The sequence below is a fragment of the Enhydra lutris genome, unplaced genomic scaffold (genome assembly GCF_002288905.1).
Source record: "Enhydra lutris kenyoni isolate GAN:26980312 unplaced genomic scaffold, ASM228890v2 scaffoldscaffold10, whole genome shotgun sequence".
NCBI classification, from domain to species: Eukaryota; Metazoa; Chordata; class Mammalia; order Carnivora; family Mustelidae; genus Enhydra; species Enhydra lutris.
Window position 1 is genome coordinate 28,148,431 of NW_019154094.1, and position 13,840 is coordinate 28,162,270.

General features: G+C 43.8%; 1 protein-coding gene across 2 annotated transcripts; it reads right to left on the reverse strand.

The window, feature by feature from the left end:
• Positions 1-360: 360 nt before the first annotated feature.
• Positions 361-13,496, reverse strand: LOC111144293 (prokineticin 2). 2 transcript variants are annotated; one of them, XM_022498535.1, is made up of 4 exons: positions 13,401-13,496; positions 9,813-9,938; positions 1,784-1,846; positions 361-465 (listed from the first exon to the last, which is right to left on the reverse strand). In XM_022498535.1, the coding sequence occupies exons 1-4, from the start codon at positions 13,494-13,496 to the stop codon at positions 361-363; spliced, it is 390 nt and encodes a 129-aa protein (XP_022354243.1). The 2 variants fall into 2 exon arrangements, with proteins under 2 accessions (XP_022354243.1, XP_022354244.1); XM_022498536.1 differs by lacking the exon at positions 1,784-1,846.
• Positions 13,497-13,840: the final 344 nt, after the last annotated feature.

Sequence of the window (13,840 nt, forward strand, 5' to 3'; positions counted from 1 at the left end):
TGGGAGAGGGTTTAAGAAAAAAAATTTCCTGTGACAAAATATCAAATTCTTATTCTTCTCATTTCTGTGAAAATAGGTGAGTTATTGGCATTAAAAGAGCCCAGCCAAATCAAAACACAGACGGGAAAATGAGAACTGGTTCCATAATGCCCTGCACTTTACATTCATATCCAAAATTAAAATCCGCTTTCAATTAAAAAAAAAAGTCATTTAAACATCAAAGATAGAAATGTTACTTGGATAGCCGAGGAAGCAACAGCATTTCTTTCTGGCATATTATTTGTTTGGCACAATCACAAGTAAATAGACTTTACAGACATCGTGTGGCTGTTCACATTTAAAGTTTCTACTCTCAAGTGATTACTTTCGGGCTAAACAAATAAATCGATTAAATGAAGTCCGTAAACAGGCTAAGCCCGGCATACATGGACACGTGTGATGCATTCTTCGCCCAAAAAATGGAACCTAAGACAGAAGAAGAAAACTGAGTCAGAGAAGGAAATGTTAAAAAACAAAACCAAAAAACCTGATTCTGGAGAAATCTGTTTGAATAAGAACAACTAGTGTTACCTGGAACTCTTAATCAAGCGATATGCTCTGCACTTTATTATCCTTTTTCATCCCACAACCATTCTGTGAAGATGACAAATGCTTTCATTATACCCATTTTATAGGCGAGAGACTGAGACACAATGAGATCAGCAACCTGCCCAAGCTCACAGACGCAGACCTTGAAACTTGGATGGCAACTGGACCAGAGAGACCAACCTTTTAACCACCAAGCTATACTACCTTTTACTTCTTCATTTTAATTCTCTTTATAGCATCCTATTAATAAGCTCCTTAAGGAGGGCATGACATTAAGGGTATGACCACAATTATATTATAATGAGTAAATATGGAGTCACTGAAAACAAACAATGTATAAACTCACACATTTGCACACAGATGGCAGGAGGGGTCAGAATTCTGAGCAGTGTGGGTAGGGGAGGAGCAAAAGGGAAACTAGGGAAGGAGAAAAGCCTGAGTCACAGAAAAGGAACAAACTAAACCCCGGCCCAGGGAGAGCTAGCAGAGAAAGGCTGGCTTCATTCTAAGAGGGATCCAAGTGGTACTTCTGAGTCTTGCCTATGCCACCAGTGAAGCAGGGTTGAGGGGGGTCAACCAGCAACCAGCATCATGGTTCTCTGTCTCAGGGCCAGTGGAGTCCCTCAAAATACATATATGTTCCAGAGGCAAAGAACAAAATTCATTCTCTGCTCTGGGGATGGTGTCCTCTTGAGACTCTGCCTCCTTGGGAAGTTAGAGGGAGAGATTTTCCCCAGGCCTGGAGGCAATAGTTAGTCAAATGTAACGGGACAGGAAATTACTCTGGTCCAGGATAAGTTGAGAGAGGCAAGCTATCAGAGACTTATGCCTTAGGGATCCTTCTATGGTTTATACAGGGCAGAAAAATGCATCCTGTCTGTTTCTCAACTCTGCTGTTTTTTGTCTGCTCTCTATCATTCTAGTGTATTTCCTAGTCTATGCCACCAAGAGAGGTCAGCCCGTACCAATTATCTGTCCTAATGAGAAAGTCTGAGACGCATCTTCCAGATGCCTTTGAAATAATTCCTTTGTTCGTAGAAAAAAATTGCCTGCAGACGGTGACAGAACCATTCTAACCTTATTTTGGGGCTGAACTAAGAGGACAGACTCAACTGTATGGTAGTCCAAACAGTGGTCAGGGCTCAGTACACTGGGCACTATCTTTGGGCGGGCACCGTGCTCATGTTCCCCTTACCTCCTTTTTCCTTTTTCTTCTCTTCCTCCTTCTTCTTTCCTGCCTTCCATTTCCAAAATGGTTCTGGAAGGACCAGGGAAATGACGGAGGTCAATAAATACAAAAAAAAAAAAAAAGAGAGGGAAGCCTCAAGTGGGCGTTGATATGCACGTGGAGAAGTGGCAGAGCCGCCCCAGGTTCCTCTGCCTTTTGACAAGGGCCTTATTGTCAAGGCTCTGGTGACAGTGCCTGCCTGCAGGGGCCGCGGCCCTCGATGCCCCTCAGACTCATGCTCAGAATGGTTCTGTCACTGTGTGCTCCAGGGGCACGTGGATGGCTGGCTCATTTGTGGGCCCTGAGAACGTGTCGGAGGAGGTGGGCCCAGCTGCACTGGCTCGGGCGATTACAAGGGGACAGCAGGAGAAGTTCCAACCCTGGACCTCTCGGATCTGCTCTAGCCGTGAGTCTCTGAGAGCTTCATTGTGTCACACACCTAAGACCACTTTGTGGGCAGCTGGGGGTGACTCCATCCCTGCCCACCAGAGGACATCAGGTGGTATCCAGAGATACTTTTGTTTGTCACAACTTGGGGGAAGGAGCATGAGTGGTGGGTGGAGGCCTGGGATGCTGCTAGACAGCCTTCAACGCACAGGATGGCCACCCCAACAAGAAGACCTCTCTGGCCCTAAGGGCCAACGATGCTGATGTGGAGAAAAATGAACAGAGGCAGCAACATCCAAGGTAAAGGAGGCTGACCTGAGCGAGGTGTAACTATAATGACCGCGTCAAACTGCTACACACAGACTGCGCCAAGCAGCTTTCCTTCATCTGCCCGTTCCACAGACATTTACTGTCCCCGACCTACCAGGCCTTACATCACGTGCTACAGAGACAGTGAGAACAAAACAGGAAAGGCCTGGGCCCATCACGTGGCGTGAATTGTAGTGATGGAAGACAGAGGACCAGGAGGATAGTTTAAGCCCCTTGGGGTGCCTGCCGTCCAGTGATGTGGGCCCCAAGGAACCACGGGCGCTCTCTGGCCTGTTACGTGCATTCCTAGTCCCTTGAAAACAGTTGCAAAGAAAAATGACAGTGGTGGCCAGCCAGACCCAGGCTTCATGAGGCATCGTGCATGAATGTCACACCAATCTTGTACGCTAGCTTTTTGCCTTTTTTTGACCCAAGCTAAGTGGCTTCCTCTTGAGGTGAAGTGACACGGCTGACTGAGGTCACTCAGCTGAAAGGGAACCTGTCATCATCAAACCCAGCCCCACTTTCTTCCAGATTTTGCTCTTTTCTCAAATACCACTATTCCCCCCCAACTCCAGGCTCTTTGAAGAAAGGACATCTCATTTGTGAACACGCGGCACTTAGCCTGGGACACAGGAGACGCTTAAGTGAATACTTGTTAAAAGCCTATCTCCTGTCAGTGACCCCTCCCATCTCCCCAGACGTGCTCTGCCTTAAGGCAGAGGGGTGTCCTTCCCAGGTAATGTGGCTTCTCCTCACTCCATACGCCACTGCCCGGCACTGAGCAGGCCCAAAGTGACCCACGCCACCAAACTCAGAGAGAGGGACTCACGTGAAGCCAAAGACGCAGAGGGCCTTCCCGGGGATAGTTCCAGGATAGTTCTAGGGCCTAGGGAGCACCCTGGCAACATGGTCCCAAGGTCATATGTCTCTGTGAATCTTTCAAAAATATCACGGATTTTCCTTTTTCTTATTGAAGGTGACAAGGTACTATTGGCCTTAGCCCAGATCTGCCCCAACAACCTTGACATCGTGATCACACTGTCCTGCAGGGATCTTTATAACTTGCAGCCCTGTTCTTATTCTTCACAAGCCCACTCCCCCTTTGCAAGATCTGCTCTGTGTCTCTCCCCCTTTTTATCTGTGCCAGCTCATAGCAGTTTTCCTCCTCTCCTTCTCTCACCGTGCCCCTACTGACAAAGGGCACCATTTCTGATGTGATACACTTGGCAATTTCTCCACTGGCCCCTTCATTTCTAGTTCTACACATACTTTTCTTCTTGAAGATTTTATTTATTTATTTGAGAGAGAGAGAGAGACAGAGACAGAGAGACAGAGAGACAGAGATAGCAACAGAGATAGTGAGACAGAGAGAGAGAGAGCACACAGGCACACACCAGCTGGGAGCAGGAGGAGAAGCAGACTCCCGGCTGAGCAGGGGGCCTGGCTCAGGGCTGGATCCCTCATGACCTGAGCAAGGCAGACATTTAACCGACGGAGCCACACAGGCATCCCCTAGTTCTACACGTGTTGTGTGACAAAGTCGATAGGCGTCTAATAGCCAGAGACACAAGAAAGGACACAGGAGAGGCACAGAGAGAGCCCGGGAGCCAACCGTTCAGTCCCAACTTGACGGTTTATTTTAGAATCAACTCACTCCAGCATTTCCACAAGCCCAGAATGCCAAACAGCAGATTCTCAAAGAAACCGAGGTTGGACCTGCAGTGCTTTCCACAAGGCATGACTCCTAGCCATCTGCAGCACTTGTAAAGAGAAGACAGTACTGACCCAAAACACATGTATTGTTTGTGATTTCTCTCAAAACAGAGTCAACTTTGCTAAAGAAAGAAATATAGAGAAGGCTGGTCATGTCACATGGAAAGTGCTGGTCTCTTGTGGGAAGGAGGTTTGGGGTAGGAAAATGAGTGAAGGGGGGTCAATTGAATAGTGAAGGATGGTGATCACTTTGTACTTCAGACAGATGTCAAATTACAATGTTGTACACCTAAAACTTATATAATTTATATACAATTTTACCTCAATAAAAAATGACAATTTTAAGGAATGCCAGTTTTGTTACCATAACTTTTATCAATAAGTACACAGTTTTAAAAAATTTCAAATAGCATGATGGCACATAAAATACAAACTAAAGGTCTCACAGTTCCTGTCCCTCTCTCACAATTTCCAGCTTTGATAACTGGGAGGGTCGCCAACATATTTTAATTTGGTCAATTCTTAAAATGTTTCTTCCAATGTTTTTGGAATAATTATATATTCATACAACCCTAAATAATGCAATGATTTATCTTCTTGTGCATAGAGGGTTACCATGGGATCTGGCCTCCCACTGCTCTGTGTCCTCGGAAAGAGTAAAGGAAAACAGGGAATAAGGGGGTCAGCCTCGTGGGTTGTGCGGAACTCAAGTTGGACTGGAGAAGCTGTTGGCTTGTAGGCCTGGGCCTCTGGGTCTAGAGAGGTGCAAAATATTTGCAAGAGTAAGGGTGGTAGCTTCTGTGAGTCAAGGGGAGCCTCCCCTCCCCCCACTTAAGCTCTCAAGTGGGGCAGCACAAGTATCCTGTGTGGAAGAGAGGGCAAGCCAAGCTGTGGGTTTCAGTAGCTGCTGAGCTCCCAATGCAATGATGCTGCTTCATCTCCTACACTGTGTCCTGTGAGGCAAAGTCAATGTAGTGTTTGGCCAGGGGTGCTCAGCTAGGGCAAGGTCCATGCCCCAAACCATCACAGGGACATCTGTCATAGTCTGGGGACATGGCTGGTTGTCACAACTGAGAGAGGGAGACTACTGGCGTCATGTGGTAGAGGCCAGGGATGCTGCTGAACATTCTCTGATACATAGGCTTGTCCCTACCACCAAGAGCTGTCAGGCCCATACCGTCAAGTTCCCAGGCTGAGAAACTGTATTTATGTCCCCTGAGTCTCTCTGACAAGGAACTTGTATTCACAGCAGGGATGCTGCCCTGAGAGAGAAAATGCAGATAATGGCTCTTGAGCTTTATGGTAGGAAAGATGAGGAAATTAACATATTGGGCTTTCATCTACCCAGCTTCCACTAAATTCTGTAGTTATATTGGTCATATTTTAATTAATATTTTTTAAGGTTATACTTTATCCTGGAAGTATGTTTACAATGTTTCATCATTGGTTGGTTCTAAAACAGAAACGGCTAATAATTTTTTAAATATATATATATATATATATATTTTTTTTTTAAGAGTTTCACAAGTAGGCAGAGAGGTGGGCAGAGAGAGGGGGAAGCAGGCTCCCCGCTGAGCAGAGAGCCTGATGCAGCTCGATCCCAGAATCCTAGGATCATGACCTGAACCGAAGGCAGAGGCTTTAATCCACGGAGCCACCCAGGCGCCCCTTTGTTTGTTTGTTTGTTTTTTACAAAGACAAACCCCAGGCTTTAATTTCAAATTTTTTTTTCCAGAAAAGAAAAATACATTGGTCAAATCTTAAAGTGTAGCTAAAAAAACAAAACCAAAAAAACACTCCAGAAAACAAAAAGTTAAACTGATACTAAAAATGTTAACATAAAAAGTGAAGCAAAAGGGCGCCTGGGTGGCTCAGTGAGTTAAGCCACTGCCTTCGGCTCAGGTCATGATCTCAGGGTCCTGGAATCGAGTCCCGCATTGGGCTCTCTGCTCAGCAGAGAGCAGCCTCCTTCCCTCTCTTTCTCTTTCTGCCTACTTGTGATCTCTGTCAAATAAATAAATAAAATCTTTAAAAAAAAAAAAAGTGAAGCAAAAACAATTTTGGGGGAGGAAACACAGTTGTTTAAATTGAAGAAAATTATAAACTAATAAGCAATAAAAATAAAAGTATTAACTACATAATTATAAACTTCCAAAGCCAAGCAGTAATCAGAATGGGATGGAAATAGCCAATCTTTGTAAACTCTGAAAAGTTTTAATAGAAATATTATATAGTGGGATTTTTAAATAGCAAAATATTCCTTGCAGACATGATTCAGTAATTCATCCCTAAGTATTAAAAATGAATATATGTTAAGAATTTTATTTGACTAAAAATGTGTTTGGAAAACCTACATTCTGTTCTTCTTAAGTAAACTGATCTTTTATTCTACTTTTCAATTATCAAATGTAAATTTAAAAACTGTACAATTATAAAGGTATAGCCTAGCAGTCACTGTAAACTCCACAAATTAGTGGATGTATCTCAAACAAAATAGTAAACTGAACTCTGTGACTATCAGTTCCTACCTGTAGTCTGCAATTTCATTCATCAAATATTACTCACTTTATCAAAATAAAGAGACATTTGTGGCTATGACTAAGTCAAGCCAGAATGGAAAGTTTAAAATTTAAACAGGTGTAGTCTTGACTTATTCATAGTCTTGTGTTTTTAAAACACCAAGCCCTGTGACCACAGTCCCCCCTTAAGAAAGAAAAAAGAAAGGAATGGACACATCATATTAAAATAGAATTTTCTATGCAGTGTCTACACTTTTACTGTTCACTGATGAACCATCAAACTATAGTTTGAAGTTGAATACTATATGTTACACTCACTAGGACACATTTACAAAAATTTCTTTTCTCAGGTTGTTTTGAATAGAATATAGCGGAAAGATAATCTGGAAGTAACTAGATTTTTTAACAGGGTAAGTTAATTTCACCCAGAACAAGTAACAACTCCAGGACCTACTTTAAAAATAGAAATGACATATGAAAATGTATTTTTAAGACAGAGAAGTATCCAGTAGGACAAGGTGTAAAACTGAGTTCTAGAAACACTTTCCAAATTGGTGTCTGAATAGGGGAATATTTAAGAGCTGACATTAAAACCTTTCTCTTTTTTTAGTCCTTTAGTTCTTCTATCACTTAATTCTACTATGAAAACCATAACTTGTTATTAAAGACTTCGTTATTAAAACTGTGACTAAAAACAAAGGTGTAGAGGTGTACCTGGGTTTCCGGGAGAAGAATGGTATTGTTTACTCTCGGAAATGACCTTGCACTTCATATACTTGAACTGGAAGTTATTCAGGCACCAAGGGAAAGAGAATTTGGTTCTCTTATTAAACTACCTCGGATTTGGAAAACTCATCAGAAGTACAGGATGTGACAAATTCCCACGAGGGACCATCGTTTCTCATCCCACACCAACCAGCTTTGGTAAAGTGTTCAGGTAAACCCACTTTCAGGGTGGTGGGAGAGTATGGGGACTAACACCCCACAACCAGGGGAGCACCAGCCAGACATGAAGTCCCAGGCTGCTGTGTGCCCTCTCACCTGGTGACCTCAGCCTGTCACTGAGTCCCTCTGAGGCTTACCGTGGTTGAATGCAGAATGCGCAGGAAACAAATGTGCCTCGCGGGCTCGTTGCGTGAAACGAGAAACTCATATACAACATTTAGGGCAGGGTGTCTGGGACATCACAGTCCTCCGCAAGGGACAACTACGCTTTGCTATGGCAAAGAACAGTTGCATAGAATGTGTCAGTATTCACTTGTTTTAGCAAAAAGGCTGCACAGTTCTGGTATGCAGGGAGTGGAAGGGTCTACCAACACTGCACAAAAACCACAACATTCTTAAAAGACTGAGAGGAAACTTTTCAAGGACAGTGGCTCCGACGTACAAAAGTTGACTCGCACTTGATAAGGGTGAGGGCAAAAGTGCCATCAGTGCCCAAGGTGGCTGGGCTGGTGTCACCTCCTCTCCGGGAGTCAGGCATTGAGACAGACCACTAACAGTTTACAACCTTTCCTGTCTTTTTTTTTTTTAAAGATTATTTATTTATTTATTTGACAGAGAGAGAGATCACAAGTAGCCAGAGAGGCAGGCAGAGAGAGAGAGAGAGAGAGGGAAGCAGGCTCCCTGCTGAGCAGAGAGCCCGATGCGGGACTCGATCCCAGGACCCTGAGATCATGACCTGAGCCGAAGGCAGCGGCTTAACCCACTGAGCCACCCAGGCGCCCCCAACCTTTCCTGCCTTAAAGTGGCCAAAAATAAAAGGCGCATGTCACATGTGACAATGACAGTGAAGCCACGGGAAGCGACGGTCCACATGGAACAGGAAGTATTTCTCAAGGAAACCACAGGAAAGCCAAACTCAGTCTTCAGAGCAACCCAAACAAGTGGGGTTCCTATTACAGCTCTCAGAGCTCAACAGAAGCCCATTTATTTCATTACCCTCACTCTGAGAAAGTCAAAACAGTACCTGTCATCCACCGCTGTCAAGGACAGGGAAGATGGCGGGCTCTACTGCAGCTGTCCAACCTAAACCACATGTGCGGAAAAAAAAAAGGTGGAAGGCAGAGTCGGGAGGGCAGGCTACTTTGCAAACATTCCATCTATTTTAAACAGGAGAGAACGCTGAGGACACACGCAGCTCTGCCTCCAACAAGCCACCTGCCCTGGGACGGGTCCTTCTGTGGCTCCCGACTCCTCTTTGTTGCTGGGTAAAACCAGGAGGTGGCGCTAGGGGAGCAAGACACCACCACCCGGCGTCTCTGGGGCATCTTACTGAGATCCCACTGTCTCAAGTTTTGATTCAGAACGGCCAAGACTCTCCAAACTCCACATACCTTTCTACTCCCTTCTGCCTCTCACCCACCCCGCTTCCTGAAGTGATGTCGCTGACTGGCCTCGTGGACAGGAGTGTCTGCCAACCCACCTCAAAAGCGCCATCCAATCCTGCCTATGTCAGGTCATGCCACTCATTGCCAAAACCGTTCAAAAGTGTTGTTTAGGTCATCGAGACACTGAGCTGTTAGATAACAGAAGAAGTTGGAAAATTAAGTATCATTAACCTCTACGATTATGAACAGTGTCCTGCACAGATGGAGTGAAAATAAAGGACTTTTAAATTAAGATACAAGGATAACTGTATCATGCATAATTTTCTGCAAGAAACAAAACACAGTTATTTACTTCTGCCTTATCAGTGAGTCTGATGCGAAAAGTCTTTTCAAGAACTTCTGTACTCCGATTTCGGCAGAGAAGCATACACTGTACTACACACATGTATTTTTGTCCTAAATCCCTTTTAGGCAAATTCCTGTGTTTGCAATTATTTTTTTGAAAAGTTGCCAATGTCATGACAGCAAGGTTATGAAAACGATTCACTAGAGTAACGATGGTAGAGGACCCAGTTCTTTAAAATGGGAGGGGAGAGGAAGGAGTTTTCCATTGCCATCTTCTCTAACTTACAATTTCAAGCACAACACCCTGGGTTTCATGTCCTACAGGCCTTGCTGGGAGTTCAGTTACCACAACGTAAGAGAACCACCGTGAATACGAATATATGTACTAACTTTACGAGTCAGCGGATGGCAGCTGTCTCCCACTTTGCCCATAGGCGTGCAAATCCTTATGCTCTTAACCCAGATACTAACAGCACAGCACATGCCTCCAGCACACTGGGGGTCCTTGTCGCAGGCCTGAAATGTAACAAACAAACAGATAAATGTAGATGGCGGGCAAGACTCTGGCTGAGGAAATCTAAAATTAGCAGTCAAAAATGCTCTTTATATCTCCAACCACTAGGATTTTAATAATCACACATATAAAAAAGAACTGTAATCTTCATTTGCTTGCACATATTTACCATAAAATCTGAACAGAAGAGATTTTCCTAGTTTAAAAAAAAAATGGCCTAAAGAATGGCCCACACATTACAAAAATCTTAAATAAACACACAGAAAATCACCTCTCTTTTTCTAGTGTTTTGTGGCTGAATTGGCTTTGAATTTGAAAAACAAGTCTGGATTAGTCTTATACCATACATGGCCATTAGGAACTACATAAATTGAATCACAAGATTTTATGACTGTTAACCGCAGAATACGTTGGGCCCAATTTTTAAAAAGGACTTAATTTATTTATTTTTAAAGGGATTTAAATGGTCTCTAAATCTGGCATGAAATGCTCCAGACCCACAAAGGTACTGATGTAAATTTTAAAAATGCTCATTTTCCCTTTCAAATATTTGCATTTGGTTCATGAGACTTGATGTTTCTCAAACCACTGGCTTGATTTTCACATTTCTTCTTTAAAGAAAGAAATTTCATAGGTTGGGAATGGACAAACCAAGATTTTTGCCTTAGGTTACTGTTTTGTTTTGTTTTTTTCAGGTGAGTAAACTGCAAAAAGGAAATTATTGGCTTAGGGTATACACATGTGTACATTACAAAATCAGTTGAACTATTCTTTAAGATTAATCAGATTTAGAAATTCACATGACAGATGCAATTCTCAACAACGATTACTCGAGGCATCTGTTCTCAATATAAAAATTGTAAATACAAATAATTAAAGAATCAACTATGGAGGAGTTTTTATACTCTATCTAAATAGAAATAAATAATGCTGTCTGAATTTATTTGCATGAAAATAGATCTGAAGAACTATTGTTCCTTCCTAGAATCAACAAAAAAATAGGATGTTTTGTTTGAACGGTATGTTAATAATCTGTTTTGCTAGTGATAAGGTAAAAACATGCTGTACTATATATGTAAGAAACTAAAAAGTCTATAATTTAGACAAAAATATAAATTTTTTTATATTTATTGGAAGTTTTTTGGAGTTTTTTTCTCAGCCTATTTAAAATGACTGTGTGGACAAAACTCCAATTTTCACCTTGGGGCATTAGGACATTCAGAAGAAAACAACCAAACATTTCCATTTTCCAATTTTTAGCTGTATGGCAGAGACATGTATACGTGGCCATGACAATTTGTAAATGAGAAGTACAGTATGTGATCTTTTCCAATATGGTTTTAACAAATCTATGTGGAACATAAATCAATTTCAAAATAGCTACACCTATTACCAAAAAAGGTAAATATTTAAGGTGGAGGTTTCAGGCAGTATTTTCTGTCAACAGATGCTCAAGACCTGGAATTCGGAGGCCCCACTAACCCTTTTTAAAAGACAATGAAAATCCAGCCAAAATTTTTCCAAAATTCAGTCAATCACTTGGATATTTAACATCCTGAGGATGATAAGTTACCAGGTTTTTCATTTAGCTCCAGATGGTTCCTGTCATGAAGACATAAATACATTTCTTTATTGCTACATTGCTTAGAGGAATTTTTAAAAAATTCTCTTTTGGTTACACTGAGTTAAAACAACAAAAACAGCTCATAGAAGTCCACTCTAAGCCTCTCTAACAGATAAATATCCCATATGATAAAATTTCACTTTTGTAACAAAAAACTTCACTTCTTGGAAATATTTACAAAGAAATGCATAGGTTTATATAATTTTAATTAGACTGCTGTTTCCTAATGCCCTTCATACTTAACCCATTGCAGATCTATTCAAATAGTGTTGTCCTGTGAATGGAACAAAAAGATACTTATATTGCAAAGGAATTCTGGGCTCAGAGGATTAGCAGAAACTTAAAATGAGCCAGCAGGGGAAGAGTGGGAGAAAAAAACCAATCATGTTCCAACTCTTATATTAGAAAGACCTGTAAAAAGTTTTTTTCAACCACACTGACTGACTGACAAAGCTATTCAAATACACTTTCAAAAAACCTCTATTTTAATAAATATCACAATGCTTATAATCCTATTGGATATAACCAAATACTGTTATTGTACGAGGGCTTTCAAGATGCTATAAACCTATGAACTCACTTGGGAGACTATGGAACTTTTATTTTCTCAAGACCAGGACAGATTTCCGTCAAATTTCAATATTTCATTATGTATCATCAATTCAAACATGTAAGTTTTATTTAAAATCCCATAACGTGCACTTAGATAATTTAAGTAATTTAATGGAGGTGTAAAATAATTTAAGACTTAAAAAAAAAAAGATAAAAGAGTAAAGCAGGGGCACCTGGGTGGCTCTATCGTTAAGTGTCTGCCTTCAGCTCAGGTCATGATCCCAGGATTCTGGGATCAAGCCCCGCTTTGGGCTCCCTGTTCATCTGGGAGTCTGCTTCCCCCTCTCTTACTCTCCCTGCTTGTATTTCCTCTCTTGTTGTCTCTCTCTGCCAAATAAATAAATAAATAAAATCTTTTAAAAAAATTAAAAGAGCAAAGCAGTTGAGCAATCAGGAAAAGGTAGGGATTTTGCATTGTTGATGTAAAGTAGACTACGGTAAACTCATCCTTCAGATCCACACAGAAAACTGTTGGTGAGAATAGGAGAGAACTGACTCAGTTCCTACTTTCAGAAATGATGAGGACAACTACACTAAGTTGAAACAAACATCTACATTGTAACCTACTCCATAATTATGCCCGAGCCCTGGTGGTGTTTTATCAGGAATTGGAAATGGAAAAATTTTACAAGGAAAACCTCAAGAAGCTGGGGGGTGGGCGGGGGTACCCTCTAGAAACCAGAAGGAAGCTCCCACATTGCTTTTCAAAACATACACAAGGCCTCGGACCAAGTTATTTCAAGGGGTTTCTGTGGAGAGTGCAAGGGGAACAAACTCCTTGACCAGAAGGTTAAGTCTCAGGAATGGGAGATACTCGTCTTGCACCCTGTGCATTTCAGAAAGGGCCTCCCAAATTTTACGGTTCGAGGTTGGAACGCCTCGAAGAAGTGCTAGAGAAGACTCTGAAAGCAAACTTCTTTCAGCTTAACAGAAAAACAGACCAAACTCGAGGAGAGAGCTTGCAGGGTTCCAAGAGGGAAGCAAGGGGGAGAAGGTGGTGATAAAGGAGGTGGGTGACACTTTGGTTACTTTTTCTTCCATAGCGCACATAAGATCCCGGGCCGTCCGCTGCGTTTGGAGTAGGGCACCTCTCCCAGAGCGCCAAAGGGCATCTGGGGCAGATGTCCCCGCCCGGGGCGACCCTCCCCGAGCCGCTCCCCTCCCAAGCCCCCCGAGGCGCAGCGCGGGCGCGCATCCCGGGCGGACAGGTGCGCCCGGGGCTGCTTACCCCGGTGATGACGGCGGCGTACCCGGCGGGGGGTATGAGCAGCAGCGGCAACAGCAGCAGCAGGAGCAGCAGCGGGGCGCAGCGCGGGCCCCTCATGGCGTCCTCGGGACTACGCGGCGGTTGGGGGGCCGTTGGGGGCGCGGGGCCGGGGCGCGCTCGCTGGAGCGCGGAGCGGAGGGCGGGCGGACTGGCGGGCGGCTGGCGCGAGCCTCCGGGCCGTTATAAAGGCGAGCCCCGCCGTGACTCACGCCGGCGCCCGCCCGGCAGCACGCGCGGGGGGCACGGCGCGGGTACACACCCCACGCCCCCACGCGCACACGCGCGCCCACCCCGGCCCGGCGTCCCCGGGACGAGCACGTGCCGGCGCGCGGCTCCCGGCGCCCCCGCCCGGGGCGCCACGCAGGCAGCGCCCCACGCGGGGCGCCCTGCTCGGGGCCCAG